The 20,984-nt window shown below is 42.6% G+C and overlaps 1 protein-coding gene across 4 annotated transcripts in view; it reads right to left on the minus strand.

The window, feature by feature from the left end:
- Window positions 1-20,984, minus strand: part of vps13a (vacuolar protein sorting 13 homolog A) — a 329,586-nt gene that overhangs the window by 107,484 nt on the left and 201,118 nt on the right. For all 4 annotated transcript variants that reach the window (XM_055633035.1, XM_055633034.1, XM_055633037.1 and 1 more), the window contains exons 47-51: window positions 16,998-17,286; window positions 12,943-13,335; window positions 8,134-8,238; window positions 4,749-4,895; window positions 3,977-4,102 (exon numbers count right to left, since the gene is read on the minus strand). In XM_055633035.1, coding sequence (XP_055489010.1) covers window positions 3,977-4,102; window positions 4,749-4,895; window positions 8,134-8,238; window positions 12,943-13,335; window positions 16,998-17,286 — 1,060 coding nt within the window. The remainder of the gene's footprint in view (window positions 1-3,976; window positions 4,103-4,748; window positions 4,896-8,133; window positions 8,239-12,942; window positions 13,336-16,997; window positions 17,287-20,984) is intronic.

Below are 20,984 nucleotides of genomic sequence, written 5' to 3' on the forward strand. Positions count from 1 at the left end.
CTTAAACGCGCATCCAATGACTGACCAGATTTAAATGTTTGTTTCGGGTTTGTAGTCAGTAACCCACTAACCGCCATTTCTCCCACTCAAAGTCATCAGGTCTTTGGCAAAGGTAGGAAATACCATATATTAACCAGTTGTTGTTCAATGTTTCTCCAAACCATTTCCAGAACAAGAGCAATTACATTTGATTTTGATATTTTAATTCTTTTTTTCCTTATCCCAGTCTTCATAGAGCCAACAAAACCATGTCCCATCATTAATCTGGCTAAATAAAATTATTGTGTTGGATAAGAATTCATATTACTAATATTGTTTTACAGAAGACATGGATATTGTTCTGTACCAAAATGGATATTGTTCTGTACCAAAATGTTAAAGCAAAAATGGGCATGCATTAATTGAAGGTAAATTTATGACATGAATTGATAAAATATTAGGAGACAGAACAAGTGGGGTTGAAAGGAAGTATACTTTGATTGACATTGATATGGACTCAACATGGAATTCTCCAACTTTAGGTAACTTGCTTTCTCTATCCATGAATCGTTGGAATTTATAACCAACAAAAGGGTTGTAGAGGCCCAGTTGTTAAATAAATTTAACATAGTCATCAACATGTTTCTAGCTACCTAGATATTTTGGGAAAATGAAACTGTCAAAGTGGAAGTGTCATGGACGCTGTGAAAGAAGTCTTGCTTTGGATCCTCCTTTCATGGTACTTTCCATACAACTGCCAGAGATGAAACACGTTTTCATTGACCTCTTCATTTCCCACCATCCAGAGACCCAACAGCCCTTTCTAATGAAAAACTGATTCACTTGCACTTCCTCTAACTTAGTGTACAGCAGTCATTGCTCACGCTTCCACAACAGAAAAACAAAGTGCAGACTGAGTTAAGCTTTGCAGAGCAGTCTGCAAGGTTAGCCCTGAGCTTCTGTTATTTTGGTTTTCCATCCATTCTCACTTTGGTCACTTGTATACTTTTAATGAGAACCAACATTGATGAGAATAGCACAAAATCCATTATCTGGTCATATTACAACTTTGTTAACTCAGCAAAGTGATAGCAACGCATCACTGTGTAGGAAAGAACTGCAGATGCTGGTTTAAATTGAAGGTAGACACAAAATACTGGAGTAACTCAGCAGGTCCGGCAGCACTTCTGGAGCGAAGGAATGGGTTGGAGAGATGGAAAGGGGGACGTTTCGGGTCGAGAATTCCTTCTCTCCAACCCATTCCTTCACTCCAGAGATGCTGCCTGACCCCAAGTTACTCCAGCATTTTGTGTCTAGCAACTTATCACTCCCGGATTTCACAATTTTTGCGGACGTCATCGATCTCACACTACCACGGTCCAAAGACTCCACCTCATCTGAAAAGACTCATAAAACTGGTGCCCAGGGACTTGTAGCGCTTATGTCTGTAATGATGAAGTGCTTCAATACATTGGTTAAGAAGTATATCAACTTTTCTCTTAATATGTATTGGAACCCACTCCAATTTGCCTACCAGCATAATAATCATCAGCCGATGCAATCTTGCTGATTCTCCACTCTGCGCCCAACCACTTGAGCAACAAGAAAACTTATGTCAGGTTGGTCTATACACACACTGCAGCTCACCATTCATCATCATCCCCTCTAAACTTATCGTCAAACTCAGAACTAAATCTCTGCCCATTTCTATGCAACTGGATCCTCAAGTTCATCAACAGACCTCAAACATATGAATTGGCACCAATGTCTCATCGCTGACCATTAGTATAAGGGCCATTGAAGGCTGTGTGCTCAGTCTCCAGCTCTACTCACTCTATATACATGATTGTGTTGCCAGACGTAACTCCAAGTCCATCTTTAAATTTGCTGATGATACTAACACGGTTGGACAAATAACAGGTAATGTCAAAAATACAGAAGGGAGATCGATAAGTGGTGCCAGAACACCAATCTTGCTACCAATATTAGTAAGACCAAAAAGATGATTGTTGGCATCAGGAATGGAAAGCTGAGGGTCCAAGAACCTGTCTTCATTGGCAGGTTGGCAGTGGAGGGAGTCAACAGCTTCAAGTTCCTATGCGTGCACTTATCTGATGATCTGTCCTGAGGTCATGCAATCACAAAGAAAGCATCAATCCCCTACTTCCTCAAATGTTTGAGCAGTTTTAAAATGTTGCCAATATTCCCGCAAACATCTATATATGTTCAGGGGAGAGCATACCGACTGGTTGCATCACTGCCAAGAATGCCGGAATGAAGGAGGCTGCATAAAGTGAGGTACATTGACCACACCAACACAGGTCATCCCCATCATCTAAGGGATCTACAGGAAGCATTGCCTCAATAAGGTTGCTAAAATCATTCCAACCCAAACCACCATGTCCATGCTCTCATTCCATTGTTACCATTATGAAGGTGATACAGAAGCCAGAGAAGTGTTATCTTCAGGTTCAAGAGCAGCCTCTTCCCATCAGCCATCAGGTTCTTTAATCACCTACCATCGGGTTCTTGGTCACCTCCCTGACCAAGGCCCTTCTCCCCCGATTGTTCAGTTTGGCCGGGCGGCCAGCTCTATGAGGAGTCCTGGTGGTTCCAAAGTTCTTCCATTTAAGAATGACGAAAGTCACTGTGCTCTTTGGGACCTGAAATGCTGCAGAAATTGTTTTATGCCCTTCCCCAGATCTGTGTCTCGACACAATCCTGTCTCCGGACAATTCCTTCATCTTCATGGCTTGGTTTTTGCTCTGACATGCACTGTCAACTGTGGGACCTTATATAGATAGGTGTGTGCCTATCCAAATCATGTCATGTCCAATCAATTTAATTTACCACTGGTGGACTCCAATCAAGTTGTAGAAACATCTCAAGGATAATCGGTGGAAACAGGATGAACCTTGGCTCAATTTTGAGTGTCAAAGCAAAGGGTCTGAATACTTATGTAAATGTGATATTTCAGTTTTTTCTTTTTAATTACTTTGCAAAAATTTCTAAACACCCGTTTTCTCTTTTTTTATGGGGTATTGTGTGTAGATTGATGATTAAAAAAAGAAAAGAATTTAATCCATTTTTGAATAAGGCTGTAACGTAACAAAAATGTGAAAAATGTGACGGGGTCTGAATACTTTCTGAATGCACTGTAAGTTCACTCTCCCACAGAATTTGTAATTTATATATAATTTATGTTTTTGTGTATTGTCTGAGTCTATGTGCCTGCGATGCCACTGCAAACAGGATTTTCATTCTACCTGCACCACTGCACATGTGCATATGACAATAAATTTGACTTAATTTGAATCAGATAAATGTTTTGGTGTCTGAGTGATCAAATAGATAAGACCTGTAATTTCTCAAGCTTAGAAGAATGATAGAAGATCTTGTTGAAACATTGTAAGAGGATGCAACAGGTTGGATGCAGGGGGGCATGTTTGCGTGGTTGAGAAGTTGAAAGTCAGGAATATATGGGGGAAGCAGTTTAGAACCAATAAGATAAATTTCATAACGCATGATGACAAATTTTGGAATTCACTATCCTAGGGCTGCGGAGGCTACTAAATTCAGTCAAAACGCAGCTTGACGAATTTCTGCATGTTATAGTAATGAAGGAAAATGGGAACACTAATGAAATGTAGAGGTAGCTCAGCCATCTTCTTCATAAGAGGCTGGCAAGCTAAGTGGGCAAATGGCCAGATGCACATTAAAAAAGTCAAACAAATTATGAATAATCAAGAATGCAATATAAAAAAGACAGGTGTGATTAGCATTGCAAAGATAATATACATAACCAAGACGATAATGATAATGAAAAAAAATTCACTTATTTTGGGCAACACTGAGGGAAATTTAATAACATTACCTTTATCAATTCAAATAAATTACAACGATATGATTAATTATCTATGTTTTTAAGGAATAACTTTAATTACTAAACAGGCTTGTATTTATTCTTATGTGTAATCAATATTTTGTAACACTTCACCTTATTTTCCAGATGAAGTAACAAGCAATTTTCTTGTTTGTTGAAATAAAACTTTTGTGGTTGCACATTGCCTTCAATTCGAACTGCTAGTCTTTCGGAATTCCTGGCAGGCCAGAATGGGGTGCACTAATTGAAACAAAGCAAAGTACTTCAAACAATAAGGGATACGGATTCAAATGTAGGATACAAAGGTAAAATGCATGCTTACTATGGGACTTTGTACCTTTACACAATTTTAACAATTGATGCAAATTAATATGGGAGAATTAAATCTACTAAAACAAACATTATTTAACAAACAGAAAAGTGGAAAACAAGCAAATTTAGAAGCTACATGATTCTCTGTCTAACATAAACCTGGCAGGGTTGTAACATGAAAACACTTGTGATACGATTAGTCACAGACAACAGTAAGGTAACCTCTTTCATAGTTCATGAAATAATAACTTTGTCTAAAATCCAAATTCAGTCACAACCGCCAGACAGGAAGAAGTCTATTTTTTTCAACATAGCTTATTTATCCAACAAACCCTCACTACAAGTTTCAACCTAACCTAGAGCAACATAGTTTTATTTATCTTTTAAAACCGTTTAAAGACGAGCCTTGGACACCAGAAACATATACCAGAATTTAAAAAAGGTTTGCTAAATTGGTCTATTTTTGCTCCAATAAGTACCCTAATTTTTCTCTTTAGTTTACTCGTAATATCCTGCAATAGTCATCTTTCTCAAGCAATTAATTCCCATCAATTAACAAGGACCATAAAGTTACCTGGTTTGAATCAACACGTTGCCATTTTGCCTCGCACTCTTCAGTCACTTCTATTCTGTACTTTGTTTGATTGATGAGCATGTAATATGGTGTAAAGGTAACAATTCTCGTTAGGTTAAAGCTGCTGGTATCTATTCTCACACCAACCTAGAAAAAAAAACTCCAATTAATTTTTTTTTTAGGAAAGGACGCGCCAATCTAGTTGGTAGGCCGCGAGGGGGGGGGCAAACATGCGACACAGAGAAAAGACGCATCTCCGTCCAGGTAAGTGACTGAAAAACGGTTTCCGCCTATTCCCTCCTACCACCCCCCACATAACACATACTAAGAAACATTAAAACCGACATTTAGACACACTAAAAATAAGAAAAAGGGTGAAAGGACTAACGAGCTGCTGGCGAGGCAGCCACTCAGATGACGCCACCCGATCGACAAGGTTGGGTTCCTGTAGCAAGTACTTATTGTTACGGAAGGAACTGCAGGTGCTGGTTTACACGGAAAATAGACACAAAATGCTGGAGTAACAGCGGGACAGACAGCATCTCTGGAGAGAAGGAATGGGTGATGTTTCGGGTCGAGACCCTTCTTCAGACAAGTGACTTATTCCTTGGCTCTGCAAAGCCTTTCCATTATCTACAAGGCACTAGTCAGGAGTGGGATTGAATAATCTCCCCTTGCATGGAGGACTATTTCTGCCACTGACACATTTTGGTGGCAGTTGAAATAACCTACAAACTAGATTGCAGTAATTTGCTGAGATTACTTGGGGAGCACCTCCTTAAACTCCATCAAACAGTATGAGGTCTGTACACACAAATTTCTCTTATCAAAAGATCACAGCTGCCTTGGTAAAACAACTTCAATCCTGGAACTACTTGACCAGCAATGCTGTGGAAGTGCATTCATGAGGACAACAGTAATTGAAAGCAGCAGTTCCTCATCATCTTTTCAAGAATAATTATAAATGTATAGAAACCTATGAACAGGTTTTACAATCCATGAAAATTATTTCTAATTTATTTCTTACAATTTTGTTGCTTCTTGCTGCAACTGGAGATATTAGAAAGTAGACTTTGCCATTTCCATTTGTTCAATTAGTAAGGATAATTAACTATCACGTCACACACTTGCTTCTTGAGCAAATAATATTCCCAAACTGTAAATCTTTGCTCTCATTTTTCAAGGTCTAAACCTCACTGCAAAATGTGAACTGCTGAAAATATTTAGCTGATCAGGTGGTATTTATGCAGATTTTACTCGTTAGAAACATAGTTTATTTCCAGCATTTTTCAGTTTTTACCCAAATTAGTCTACATTTCATGCACTAAATCACACATGTTATCATCTTAAAAATAGCTGGTAAAAAAAAAGAATGGAAATCACAAAATGAAATGGTATTTGATTTAAAAAATGGATGAATGTGACCCATTGGTGATCATTTTCCAATGTTCGATAGACTCTGGATCAGGTCCTGTGGACTGGAGGGTAGCTAATATAACCCCAATTTTTAAGAAAAGATGGAGAGAAAAAACGGGGAATTATAGACCAATTAGCCTACATAGTAAGGAAGATGCTTAAAGGGCCTGTCCCACCAGCATGCGATTGCATGTGTCTAGCGCGACCAAACGTGGTGGCTTGAGGCGTACGGCCTCGCGGGGCCGGTCCCACTTCCAACCGCGGAGACGTCTGGAGTTGTGAGGGGTTGGTCCCGACATCATACTCACCAATCAGCTGGGCAGGAGGCAGGCCAACTAAATTTGGACGTTGCACGGCGTCGGGCGGTGACGTCATCACGCAACGGCACGCCGGGCGGTGACATCATCGCGCAATGTCATGTGTACGGCCTCAATGTGGCTGCGGGCTGACAGGCCGATTTTCGGACAGTGCAAGATTTTTGGAGCCCCGCGCGATGTCGGGACCAGCTCCACACAACTCCATACGCCTCCGGCGATCGTAGTGGGACCGGCTCCGCGAGGCTGTACGCCTCAAGCTACCACATTTGGTCGCGCTAGACGCATGCTGGTGGGACAGGCATTTGAAAAGCAGTGGCAGGATCGGTCAAAGTCATCATGGATTTATGAAGGAGAAATCATGCTTGACTAATCTTCTGGAATTTTTTGAGGATGTAACAAGTAGAATGGATGAGAGCCAGTGGATGTGGTGTATCTAGACTTTCAAGAAGCCTTTGACAAGGTCCCACGCAAGAGATTAGTGTGCAAAATTAGAGCACATGGTATTTCGGGTAGGGTATTGACATGGATAGAGAACAGGTTGGCAGAGAGTAGGAATTAACGGGTCCTTTTCAGAATGGCAGGTAGTGACTAGCGGGGTGCCACAAGGCTCAGTGCTGGGACCCCAGTAATTTACAATATATATTAACGATTTAGACAAAGGAATTAAATATAACATCTCCAAATTTGCGAATGACACAAAGCTGGGTGGCAGTGTGAACTGTGAGGAGGATGCAATGAGTCTGCAGGGTGACTTGGATAGGTTGGATGAGTGGGCAGATGCAGTATCATGTGGTTAAATGTGAGGTTAACCACTTTGGTGGCAAGAACAAGAAGGCAGATTATTATCTGAATGCTGTCAGATTAGGAAAAGGGAAGGTGCAACAAGACTTGGGTGTCCTTGTACATCAGTCACTGAAAGTAAGCATGCAGGTGCAGCAGGCAGTGAAGAAAGCTAATGGCATGTTGGCCTTCACTGCAAGAGTATTTGAGTTAAGGGGCAAGGAGGTCCAACTGCAGTTGTACAGGGCCCTGGTGAGACCACACCTGGAGTATTGTGTGCAGTTTTGGTCTCCTAATTTGAGGAAGGACATTCTTGCTATTGAGGGAGTAAAGCGTTTGTTCATCAGGTTAATTCCCTGGATGGCGGGACTGACATATGATGAAAGAATGGGGCGACTGGGCTTGCATTCTGTGGAATTTAGGATGAGAGGTTTATAGAAACATAACAAATTCTTAAGGGATTGGACAGGCTAGATGCAGGAAAAATGTTCCAGATGTGGGAGGAGTCCAGAACCAGGGGTCACAGTTTAAGAATAAGGGATATTCATTTAGGACTGAGATGAGGAAAAACGTTTTCACCCAGAGAGTTGTGAATCAGTGAAATTCTCTGCCACAGGAGGCAATGGAGGCCAATTCACTGGATGTTTTCAAGAGAGATTTAGATATAGCTCTCTGGGCTTACGGACTCAAGTGATACGAGTAAAAAGCAGGAACGGGGTACTGATTTTGGATGATCAGCCAAGATCATATTGGATGGCAGTGTGGCTCGAAGGGCCGAATGGCCAATTCCTCCACCTATTTTCTATGTTTCTATACACACAGTTAATCATATATAAAACTGTCACAGTCAGAATTTTAAGTAAATATCATACCTGATACTCCCTTTTTGGTCCTTTGCATTTAACAGAGCCATAACTGCCCACAGTATCCAGAGAAAATGAATCTGACAATTGGCTGTCAGTTATTCGAAGTTGAACCTGTTATTAAAGTATAGTATTAAACAGATACAATTTTATTGTGTTTCACTTTATGCTGAAAGTACTTGAACTCGTTGACTTTGTCAAAAGCATCTGTCATGCTTTCCACCAACAGTGAACTAATTGCCAAATTACTTTTACACTTAGCAGACCACATAATTGCAAATCACTTCCAATAAGGGTATAACATATGAAAGGATGATGTTTTGAATATATTTGTGAATCTTACAATATGTGGGCCAACTTTTTTAAACTTTTCAATCTTAAGTACAATGAACTAGATGAAGGATTTAAGAGGATTTTAATCCAAACATGAAAACAAACCGTCATGAAGTTATGCAAGTACAATAGTCAAATCTGCAGAGTTTATTGGGATAAAACCAAATCAGGGGAATGGAGAAAGAAAAAAAATCTTCATGGTCTCGCCCCTAGAAATGTCAGAAATCTCATGGTTTGACATATCATTGCACGTAAATTATTTTTATGGTGCTAAACACCAAATATAAAAGGAGATACTTGCCCATTTAACAATGGTGTAATTGAGATATTTAATTGAACATTTAAATTCAATGACTGAGTTGAAGCAGTTAATAAGTATATGGTATTTCACTTTGTAATATTAATTAACCATTAAAATCTACTGCTTTACAAAAATATTTTGATATTTACACCATTTTAAGGTCAGAGATGATAATAGAAACAGATAGAAACATAGAAATTAGGTGCAGGAGTAGGCCATTCGGCCCTTCGAGCCTGCACTGCCATTCAATACTATCATGGCTGATCATCCAACTCAGTATCCCGTACCTGCCTTCTCTCCATACCCTCTGATCCCCTTGGCCACAAGGGCCACACCTAACTCCCTCTTAAATATAGCCAATGAACTGGCCTCAACTACCCTCTGTGGCAGAGAGTTCCAGAGATTCACCACTCTCTGTGTGAAAAAAGTTCTCCTCATCTCGGTTTTAAAGGATTTCCCCCTTATCCTTAAGCTGTGACCCCTTGTCCTGGACTTCCCCAACATCGGGAACAATCTTCCTGCATCTAGCCTGTCCAATCCCTTAAGAATTTTGTAAGTTTCTATAAGATCCCCTCTCAATCTCCTAAATGTGCACAATTATAAAAATAACTGAAATCTAAATAATAATCTATAATCTATAAAAAAATAATCTGAAATCTATAAAAAAAATAATGAAGCACAATTATTAAAATAACTGAAATCTATATTTCAACATTTCAGAACAATGGTGTCAATTTATTGAATTGGTTGACTGAAAAAGATGGGCAAAATCTTTGGAACATCTAATCTATCCAATCAGAAAAGCTCAAGGTGTTGGGAGCTCTAATAAAGAGCCACAAGTTAAGATGGAAATGCAATAATTCTGAACTATATTAATTCTTAACATCCTGGATGTGCTACTGGAATGCGTACTGACCTCATGGAGTAATTATTCCCTCATCATATAATCAAGTCATCAGTTGAGAGAGGAGGAATGGATGGATAATGTTAATAACAGCAACATTGTGCTAAACTCTGAATCCAAATGACAGATTAACATTTAACGATAGACAATATACCTCTCTCGGGACTGGGTGAAAGTGGAATTCAGAGAATGCAGCCAGTATCCAAACATTCATACACTTGTATTACAGTTAATCTCCCACCTAAGTTCCCTGTAAACAAGTGTTAAAACAGTAAACAATAGAGCACTGAAGAGGCCCTTGAGCCCCCAATGTCCATGCAGAAGATGATGCCAAATAAAACAAATTCCTTTTGCCCATACACGTTCCATTTTCCTCCATTGCCTGCAGACTCATGTGCCTATATAAAAGCCTTTAAAACAGCACTATCGTATTTGCTTCCACCATCATCCCTAGCAGCGCATTCTATGCATCTACTACTCAATTCGTTTAAATAAACCTTACCCGCACTTCTCCCTTAAATACTTCTCCCTCTCACCTTAAAGCAATGTCATCTGGCATCTAACATTTTCACTCTGGGAGAAAGAATCTGGCTCTCTCCTCAATCTGTACCAATTGAATAACTACTTTGGTTCCGTCTTCACTAAGGAAGACATAAAAAATCTGCCGGAAATAGCAGGGGACCGCGGGTCAAATGCGATGGAGCAACTGAGTGAAATCCAGGTTAGCCGGGAAGTGGTGTTAGGTAAATTCAATGGATTAAAGGCCGATAAATCCCCAGGGCCGGATAGGCTGCATCCCAGAGTACTTAAGGAAGTAGCACCAGAAATAGTGGATGCATTAGTGATAATTTTTCAAAACTCTTTATATTCTGGAGTAGTTCCTGAGGATTGGAGGGCAGCTAATGTATCACCACTTTTTAAAAAGGGAGGGAGAGAGAGAACGGGGAATTACAGACCAGTTAGTCTAACATTGGTAGTGGGGAAACTGCTAGAGTCAGTTATTAAAGATGGGATAGCAGCACATTTGGAAGGTGGTGAAATCATTGGACAAAGTCAGCATGGATTTACGAAAGGTAAATCATGTCTGCCGAATCTTATAGAATTTTTTGAGGATGTAACTAGTAGTGGATAAGGGAGAACCAGTGGATGTGTTATATCTGGACTTTCAGAAGGCTTTCGACAAGGTCCCACATAAGAGATTAGTATACAAACTTAAAGCACACGGTATTGGGGGTTCCGTATTGATGTGGATAGAGAACTGGCTGACAGACAGGAAGCAAAGAGTAGGAGTAAACGGGTCCTTTTCAGAATGGCAGGCAGTGACTAGTGGGGTGCCGCAAGGCTCAGTGCTGGGATCCCAGCTATTTACAATATATATTAATGATTTGGACGAGGAAATTGAATGCAACATCTCCAAGTTTGCGGATGACACGAAGCTGGGGGGCACCATTAGCTGTGAGGAGGATGCTAGGAGGCTGCAAGGTGACTTGGATAGGCTGGGTGAGTGGGCAAATGCATGGCAGATGCAGTATACAGTTTAATGTGGATAAATGTGAGGTTATCCACTTTGGTGGCAAAAACATTAAAATCATTAAAAGAATCAATCAATCAATCAACAGGAAAGTAGACTATTATCTAAATGGTGGCCGATTAGGAAAACGGGAGATGCAACGAGACCTGGGCGTCATGGTACACCAGTCATTGAAAGTAGGCATGCAGGTGCAGCAGGCAGTGAAGAAAGTGAATGGTATGTTAGCATTCATAGCAAAAGGATTTGAGTATAGGAGCAGGGAGGTTCTACTGCAGTTGTACAGGGTATTGGTGAGACCACACCTGGAGTATTGTGTACAGTTTTGGTCTCCAAATCTGAGGAAAGACATTCTTGCCATAGAGGGAGTGCAGAGAAGGTTCAACAGACTGATTCCTGGGATGTCAGGACTTTCATATGAAGAAAGACTGGATAGACTCGGCTTGTACTCGCTAGAATTTAGAAGATTGAGGGGGGACCTTATAGAAACTTACAAAATTCTTGAGGGGTTGGACAGGCTAGATGCAGGAAGATTGTTCCCGATGTTGGGGAAGTCCAGGACAAGGGGGTCACAGTTTAAGGATAAAGGGGAAATCCTATAGGACCAAGATGAGAAAAACATTTTTCACACAGAGAGTGGTGAATCTCTGGAACTCTCTGCCACAGAAGGTAGTTGAGGACAGTTCATTGGCTATATTTATGAGGGAGTTAGATGTGGCCCTTGTGGCTAAAGGGATCAGGGGGTATGGAGAGAAGGCAGGTACAGGATACCGAGTTGGATGATCAGCCATGATCATATTGAATGGCGGTGCAGGCTCGAAGGGCCGAATGGCCTACTCCTGCACCTATTTTCTATGTTTCTATGTACATCCCATATTTTATTCGCTTCTACCAGGCCTCTCCTCAAGCCAGCAAAGCTCCAGAGAAAACAATCCAAGTTTTCTAACCTCTCCTTAAAGCTAAAATCTTCTAATCCATGGAGTTGTACAGTACATCTGTCAAAAAAAGCTTTTGGCACATTGGCCTTCAACAGACAGAATATTGAGTATCGAAGTTCGGAGCTCATCCTACAGTTGAACAATGGTCAGACCATATTTAGAGTTCAGTGTCCTATTTTCATCACCGAGTTATAGGAAACATGTCAAGCTGATTGCAGAAAAGATTTACGAGAATGTTACGAGGACTAGAGGGCCTGAGCTACAGAGAAAGGTTGTGCAGTCTCGGACTTTATTCCATGGAGCATTGGTGGATGAGGGGGTGATCTTATAGAGGTGTTCAAAATCATGAGGCATAGATCAGGTAAATACAGACTCGTTTGCTCAGAGTAGGGGAATCAAGAACCAGAGGACATTAGATTAAGGTGGTGGTGGGGGGGGGGGGGGGGGGGGGGGGGGGGGGGAGAAGATGTAATAGGAACCTGAGGGCAGGTTTTTTTTTTTACACAAAGGGTGGTTGATAGGATAGATTTAGAGGATTATGGGCCAAGTGTGGCCAGGTGGGATAGTGTAGATGTGACATGTTGGTTGGCTTGGACAAATTGTATCGAAGGGCCTGTTTCTACGCTGTATGATTTTATGACTCTAAGCTATTCTGCACCATCTGCAAAGCCTCCACATCTTTCCTGTAATGAAGAGACTGAGTTACACACTGCACCATACTGTTAATGTAGGATGTAATTTTACTCTTTTTATTCATAATTATTGAAGCAAAGACATTAAACGTTGTGGTGATAAAACAGAAGGAGCAGCCTACCTTGTTCTTTTGGAATATGCATTTGGATCCGAAAGAAAAGAGCAGAGGCTTTTTGTAATCCAAAGGATGTTTACGGTGAACATCATCAGCTTTATACTGAAGCAATCGTCCGGTTTTATTTATCATCCAATACGGGCTATGCAATGTCAATAAAGTATGTCCCACATTGTTTGTCACAAGGATTGCAATATCCATTTCACTCTCCTCATCATCAATTTTTGTTTTAAATTTGATTAATTCAATGTCAGCTTGGTTGCTTCTGATGTTATATTCTCCTGACCAATTATGGTCCAAATAATTTATAGCGAAGGTCAATCTTGATTTGTCCAATACAGCATCATGAAGTTGTGCAGAATTTCCTTCATCAATCTTCAACGTTCGTTCTACACTTTCCTGAAACAATGCATTATTTTTTGAAAATTTGTTACAATTTTACTTCCCAACAACTATTACATTTCCACATAACAACTATGTTCAGACAAATATGGACAAAGAAAGCTTTGTTATTTAAAAAAATAGAAATTAAAATAAATTCCATAATCTGCCAGGCTTCATAATGGATTGTACAATGAGAATTGAAAGACTTCATAATCATAAGGAACATTTAAATTTATGTTTGAAAATGAAGTATTTGTATTCTTACATTTCCTCCCACATTCCAAAGACGTACAGGTTTGTAGGTTAATTGGCTTCTGTAAATTGTCCCAAGTGTGTTGTGTGTAGGATAGTGCGAGTGTATGGGGTGACCCTTGGTCGGAGTGGACTCGGTGAGCCGAAGGGCCTGTTTCCATACTAAAGTCTACAGATAGTTGTAATGTGACAATTGCAGGCCAATACCAATGGGGTCCAAACTAGTTTGTTTTATTTATGAGTTAACAACATTGAAAATCTAGTTGCACATGAGTTAAGGATATATTTTCATGGGGCTCTTCAAAATAAAATGACATTGGACGTAGTAACTCTTGTAATGGCAGGATTTTGTACAAATGCAAAGAAAACAAAATTGACAGTAATCATGGGTATATACAGTGCCGTCTATAATGTTTGGGACAAAGACCCATCATTTATTTATTTACCACTACTCCACAATTTGAGATTTGTAATAGAGAAAAAAAAAAATCACATGTGGATAAAGTGCACATTGCCAGATTTTAATAAAGGCCATGTTTATACATTTTGGTTTCACCATGTAGAAATTACAGCAGTGTTTATACATTGTACTCCCATTTCAGGGCACCATAATGTTTGGGACACAGCGATGTCATGTAAATTATAGTCATGTTTAGTATTTTGTTGCATATCCTTTGCATGCAATGACTGCTTGAAGTCTGCAATTCATGAACATCACAAATTGCTGGGTGATGCTCTGCAGGCCTAAATTGCAGCCATCTTTAGTTCATGCGTGTTTTGGGGGCTAGTCCCCTTCAGTTTTCTCTTCAGCATATAAAAGGCATGCTAAATTGGGTTCAGATCAGGTGATTGACATGTCCACTCAAGAATTGACAATTTATTTGCTTTGAAAAGCTCCTTTGTTGCTTTAGAAGAATGTTTGGAATGTCTTGCTGTAGAATCAACCACCGGCCAATGAGTTATAGACAATAGGTGCAGGAGTAGGCCATTCGGCCCTTCGAGCCAGCACCGCCATTCAATGTGACCATGGCTGATCATCCGCAATCAGTACCCTGTTTCTGCTTTCTCCCCATATCCCCCGACTCCGCTATTTTTAAGAGCCCTATCTAGCTCTCTCTTGAAAGCATCCAGAGAACCCACCTCCACCGCCCTCCAAGGCAAGATTCACAAGAGTTTTGAGGCATTTGTTTGAACGAGCAGATAGGATGTGTCTATACACTTCAGAATTCATTATGCTACAACCATCAGCAGTTGTATCATCAATGAAGATGAAAAAAAAACCTTCAGCAGCCATACATACCCAGGCCATAACACCCCCACCACCATGTTTCACAGAAGAGGTGGTATGCTTTGGATCTTGGGCAGTTCCTTCTCCCCTCCATACTTTGCTCTTGCCATCACTCTGATATGTTAATCTTCGTCTCATCTGTCCACAAGCCCTTTTTCCAGAACTGTGGTTGCTCCTCTAAGTACTTCTTGGTAAACCGTAACCCGATCATCCTTTTTTTGCAGCTAACTAGTGGTTTGCATCTTGCAGTGTATCCTCTGTATTTCTGTTCATGAAGTCTTCGGCGGACAGTGGTCATTGACAAATCCACACCTGCCTCCTGAAGAGTGTTTCTGATCTGTCCGTCAGTTGTTTGGGGATTTTTCTTTATTATACAGAGAATTCTTCTGTCATCAGCTTTGAAGGTCTTCCTTGTCCTGCCAGTCCTGTTGCGATTAGTAAGCTCACCAGTGCTCTCTTTCTTCTTAATGATGTTCCAAACAGTTGATTTTGGTAAGCCTAAGGTTTGGCTGACGTCTCCAACAGTTTCATTCTTGTTTCAGTCTTATAATGGCTTCTTTGACTTTCATTGGCACAAATTTGGTCCTCATGTTGATAAACAACAATAAAAGTATCCAAAGCCGATGGAAAGACTAGGCGATGAGAGCTTTCTTATACCTGCATTAAGGAGGCAATTATTACGCACCTATGCAATTACAAACAATTGTGAAGCCATGTGTCCCAAACATTATGGTGCCCTGAAATGGGAGACTATGTATAAACACTGCTGTAATTTCTACATGGTGAAACCAAACTGTATGAAGAAGGGTTTTGGCCCGAAACATTACCTATCTCCTTCGCTCCATAGATGCTGCTGCACCCGCTGAGTTTCTCCAGCCTTTTTGTGTACCTTGTATGAAAATGTCCTTTATTAAAAATCTGACAATGTGCACTTTAACCACATGTAATTTTTTTTCCATTATAAATCTCAAATTGTGGAGTACAGAGGGAAATAAATAAATGATGAGTGTCTGTCCCAAACATTATGCAGGGCACTGTACACAGTAAAGTAAAGTAAAGTAGCCTTTATTGTCATTCAGACCTTTCAGTCTGAACGAAATTTCATTGCCTTGCAGTCATACATATAATAAAAATGACAAAAACACACAATAAACACAAATTTAACATCCACCACAGTGAGTTCACCAGGCACCTCCTCACTGTGATGGAAGGCAAAAATCTTAAAGTCCTTGTCTCTTCCCTCTGCTCCGAGGAGACCTGTGAGCTCCCGACGCTGTCGTCCACCGGGCCCGTGGCCGATCCTCCGAGGTCAGGTCGCCACTGCCGCTGGAACGCCACAGCTCCGTGGTCGGGTCGCCGCTGCTGCCGGAACGCCACAGTTCCGATGTCGGGTCGCCGCTGCAACGCCACAGTTCCGATGTCGGGTCGCTGCTGCCACCGGAACACCACAGTTCCGATGTCGGGTCGCCGCTGCCGCGGGAACGCCACAGCTCCATTGTCGGGTCGCTGCTGCTGCCGGGACGCCACAGCTCCGATGTCGGGTCGCCGCTGCAACGCCACAATTCCGTTGTCGGGTCGCCGCTGCTGCCGGGACGCCACAGCTCCATTGTCGGGTCGCCGCTGCCGCTGGAACGCCACAATTCCGTTGTCGGGTCGCCGCTGCCGCTGGAACGCCACAGTTCCGATGTCGGGTCGCCGCTGCCGCTGGAATGCCACAGCTCCGTTGTCGGGTCGCCGCTGCCGCTGGTACGCCACAGTTCCGATGTCGGGTCGCCGTGGCCGCTGGAACGCCACAGTTCCGATGTCGGGTCACCGCTGCCGCCGGAACGCCACAGTTCCGATGTCGGGTCGCCGCTGCCGCTGCCGCCGGAACGCCACAGCTCTGTTGTTGCCGCTGGAACGCTGCCCCAGCTCCGAGGCCACCAGCTCCGCCATTAGGCCTTGGTGCAGACGGAGACGGACATGGGGGATACGACAAGAGAAGTCGCATCCCCCCTTGAAGGAAGAGACAAAAAACACGTTTCTCCCCCCCCACCCCACACACAACATAATAAAATTAAAATAAAACCAAAAATTAACTAAAACAGGACAAAAGAACAAACAAAAAAATAAAAAACAAACAGGCTAGTAAATTTACCTCTGTTAAGCTAACATCCACTGAACAAGGCAAAAGGTTTTGTAGAATTGCAGTAGGCCACAAATGGAGCAAATAAGCATTCTTATTTTCCTCAGGCTCATCGGATGTCAGGTTGTCATGCACTGCAACTATATTGATGATCAGTGAATCTTGCTCATTACCCTCAGGAACACCACATTTGCGATGAAATACAATTTTAGTGTCTGTATTCACATGACCAAAAGTGATAGCGTCACAGGGAGCATAGGATTCCTTGTCTTTCATCATTAATTGTAAACGGAGATCAGATCTATAAAAAAACATTAAAATAAATTGTTTTAAAATTAGATATTTAAATATTTATTTTATCAGACAAACACATTTACTCTGCTTCAAATCTAAATACAAATACAACCAGCATATGTTGTTTGCAAACATGCATTTTTGTTTTCCTTAACTTCGGCTTGAGTATCATACTTTTATGGGCCTGTCCCACTTAGCCAATTTTTCAGGCGACTGCCAGTGACTGTCAAGTCGTAGCAGGTCCCTGAAAAATCGGCGACCGGAACGGCGACTGTCAGAGTGGGACAGACACACACATCACTTCCTTCACCAGCCAGTTATGCAGCCAGGGGACAGGGCAAGCGGGGGAGTGCTGTCTGAGTGAAATTCACACAGTGCAAAGCCAATGTGATACAGACACACCACGATAAACAGGAAGGTTGGCGCTGTAATTAAGACGGTGAAAGCACAGTGTACAGGAAGGGTCACTTAACTCCTTTAAAAGGGGGGGGGAATGGGGAGATGGGGGGAGATGAGGTGGGGGGGAGATGGGGTGGGGAGAAGGAGTGGAGACAACTTTTAAGAAGCCAGAGATACACGGCTGTGAAGCTCGGCGGACATTAACATCATCGGTAGGTTATCCTTGCTTCTGAAAACTACTGTTTACGTTTTTTCCCCCAATGAGCTAATGAAATTCACCGGACGGCACCGGCGACAACCTACGACAAATTATGACAACCTACGACCGCCTGGCAACCCACTACCACGGCACTTACGTCACGAGAATTCTAGCTACTCTCCAAGTCGTCAAAATTCTGGTCGCCGCTAATGTTTCAACATGTTGAAAAATTAGCGGCGATCAGAATGAAGCCGCAACTAGTTACGAGAATGCGGGAACTACTCACCACCATGTTGGCGACACCCCGGCAACCACCAGCGAACATGTGGCGACCTCATAGTCTCCTGTGGTCGCCTAAAAAGTCGCGTAAGTGGGACAAGCCCATTACTTTCACATGTTCCATCTTTGACTTTTCTGTTCCCTTACTTCGCTACTTTCATCTTAACATCCACGATAAGCCCAGACACAACTATTTTGACTCCCAGCTCCACTCACTCTGCTTTCTGAAAAATTCCGTTCCATTCTCCAATGTATTTGATTCTGTCATATCTGTTCTACTACAGGTGCACAACCTTTTATCCGAAGATCCAAATAACGAAAACCTCCGAATAGCGGAAGTTTTTTTCGGTCCTTGAAGAAAGGTCCTTGAAAACGTTCACCGAGGTGGCCCGCAGAGGTGACAGCGGAACCTCCGGTCGGTCCTCGAAGAAAGGGGAACTAAATCCCCATTCATAAAAGAGAAGGTGAGGGTATATTGCGCGGGAGGGTTAATAATTGACAATATGCTGCTACCTGCCCGCTGAGTTAAAAAGTTCCCACAGTAGACTCACGATACACAGTGTATCGTGAGTCTTGCGGGGGAACTTTTTAAACTCAGCGTGCAGGCAGCAGCAGATTGTCGCTCCCTTCAGTTTCACCCCACCTAAACCCCTCTGCTTCCCGGCCATGTGTGTGACCCCATCCCTCCCCTCTCCAGCTCCCCGCTCATTGCACCGGCGTGGGGGCTTTGCACTGTCTTCACGTCGGCGATGGCAGCCAGCAGGTCAGTGCAGTCACCGGAGACGTCAGGACCAATTAGACGTCGACCACCAGGCCCACCGCAAGCACGGAGAACCCAGAGACCCACAGCCAACAGCAGCCCAGCCCAGCCCCGCTCCAACTACAGAGGAACCTGGGTTGCGGATGACGGGGCGCCGCTCGGGGCGTCGTAGGGGCCCATCGGGGAGCGGGTTCCTGTTGGTCCTGACGTCTCCGGCCACCTGCTATCCTCCGGGAACTGTACCGCCCTTGCAGGAGAGTGGGGTTGTTTGCAGTTGCAGAGGGAGGGGGCAAGGGCGGTACAGTTCCCAGTCTCATCTCCAGTCCAGGGGGGTGGCCGGAGACGTCAGGACCAACGGGACAGCGGCCCCCAGGCCCATTGCAAGCACGGAGATCCCAAAGACCCACAGCCAGCAGCAACTCCAGCCCAGCCCCGCTCCAACTCCAGAGGAACACGTAGGGGCAGAAGCTGATGGTGTGCAAGGTACGAATTGTTCTTGGGGTGGCGCAACTCGGACTGTGGGCAAATTGCCACTTGTCGCCGTAGCGGCCCATCGGGGAGCGGATTCCTCTGGAGTTGGAGGGGGAGGGGAGTATTGTGCTGTTTGATCGCCCCCTGCTATCCCAGGGACAGGGAGACACAGCGGCTTTTTAGACTGGTGGGCAATCACTTCCAAAGTTCTGCCCAAGGTCAGTACACCTCTCCTACACTGCATTTCATACAAACAATTATTCTGCAAGAAAAAACTACATTGAAGACTCAAACTCGCGACCGAGTAACTGCCAGGATCAAGGCGCAAACTCACGACCTAGCTCGGGGATTCACGACCTAGCTCGGGGATTCAAGAATCCCCGAGCTAGGCCGCCTAAGGGCATGTAGCCCCGCTAGGGTGACATGAGTGCGAGAGGTGATTCAATGCTGCGGGCACATTTACAAATTCAGGAATTCATTCAACACACTGCATTTCATACAGACATTTATTCTGCAAGAAAAAACGACATTGAAGACTCAAACCCGTGACCGAGTAACTGCCGGGATCAAGGCGCAAACTCGCGACCTTGCGGATATGAGCCGAGCACTCTACCACTGAGCCAGCCATTAAAATCTACGCTAAAAAAGTTCCATTCCGAAGACCGACAAATTCTGAATTACGAAAAGTGTCTGGTCCCAAGGCTGTCGGATAAAAGGTTGTGCACCTGTATTTACATCTTTCCACACCAGTTGTCCGACATGTCTTTCTTTTCCTGCACCTCCATTTTTGTTGACAGGGCTTTCAACAATATCTGTTCCTTTTCCTGCACTTCAGTTCTCATCACCTCTCCGCTTATTCAGAGGCAAAGATAAGGGTCCCCTTGTGATAATTTTCCACACCACTAGCCACCATTCAATGTCAGTAATTTCTTCACCTTCAATTTAATGGCATCAAGACACATCTTCCCCTTCCCTATAGCAATTTCCTCTGCAAATCTGGCTCATTCTTCCATTTTCAATATCCACCCCTTTCTCATGGCACTTTCCTACCCAACCCAAGGAGACAAAATATATTTACTTCCTTACCTTTTCTCTCACCACAGATAAAGTCTGACCTACTATGCATTTCCATTATTTCCCTGTTCATATACCATCTTTTAACACGTTACCAAATAACATCAGTTTTTCCAGTCGCATAGACTTGCGAGGATTGCTCTGCAAAATCTTCATTTAAAAGGAAATCCATACTTGCAGTTAAATATTCAGACCTGCTGCACAATACTCTGGAAGCTGGTAATCCATTGTGAAAATAAAACTTATTGACACAAGAAACTTCTACTGAGCTATACTGCATTTGAACACTTCAAACATCTTTTAAAGGATTCAAACCTAGCATTATCATTTGTTGTATTTGTAAACTTGTAGCTGCAGAACAAACCATAAGGGCCAAATTCGGGATATTGAAAACGGCGGCAATTTTAATGTTGATCTTCGTAGACATTATCCCAAAGTATGCTGGGATCCATGATCCTAAATTGACCTGTGCGAATAACAATATTTTTCAAGAAACTAAGGTTTGTTCGGTCAGTCATCGTCA

The sequence above is a fragment of the Leucoraja erinacea genome, chromosome 3 (assembly GCF_028641065.1).
Source record: "Leucoraja erinacea ecotype New England chromosome 3, Leri_hhj_1, whole genome shotgun sequence".
Taxonomy (NCBI): Eukaryota; Metazoa; Chordata; class Chondrichthyes; order Rajiformes; family Rajidae; genus Leucoraja; species Leucoraja erinaceus.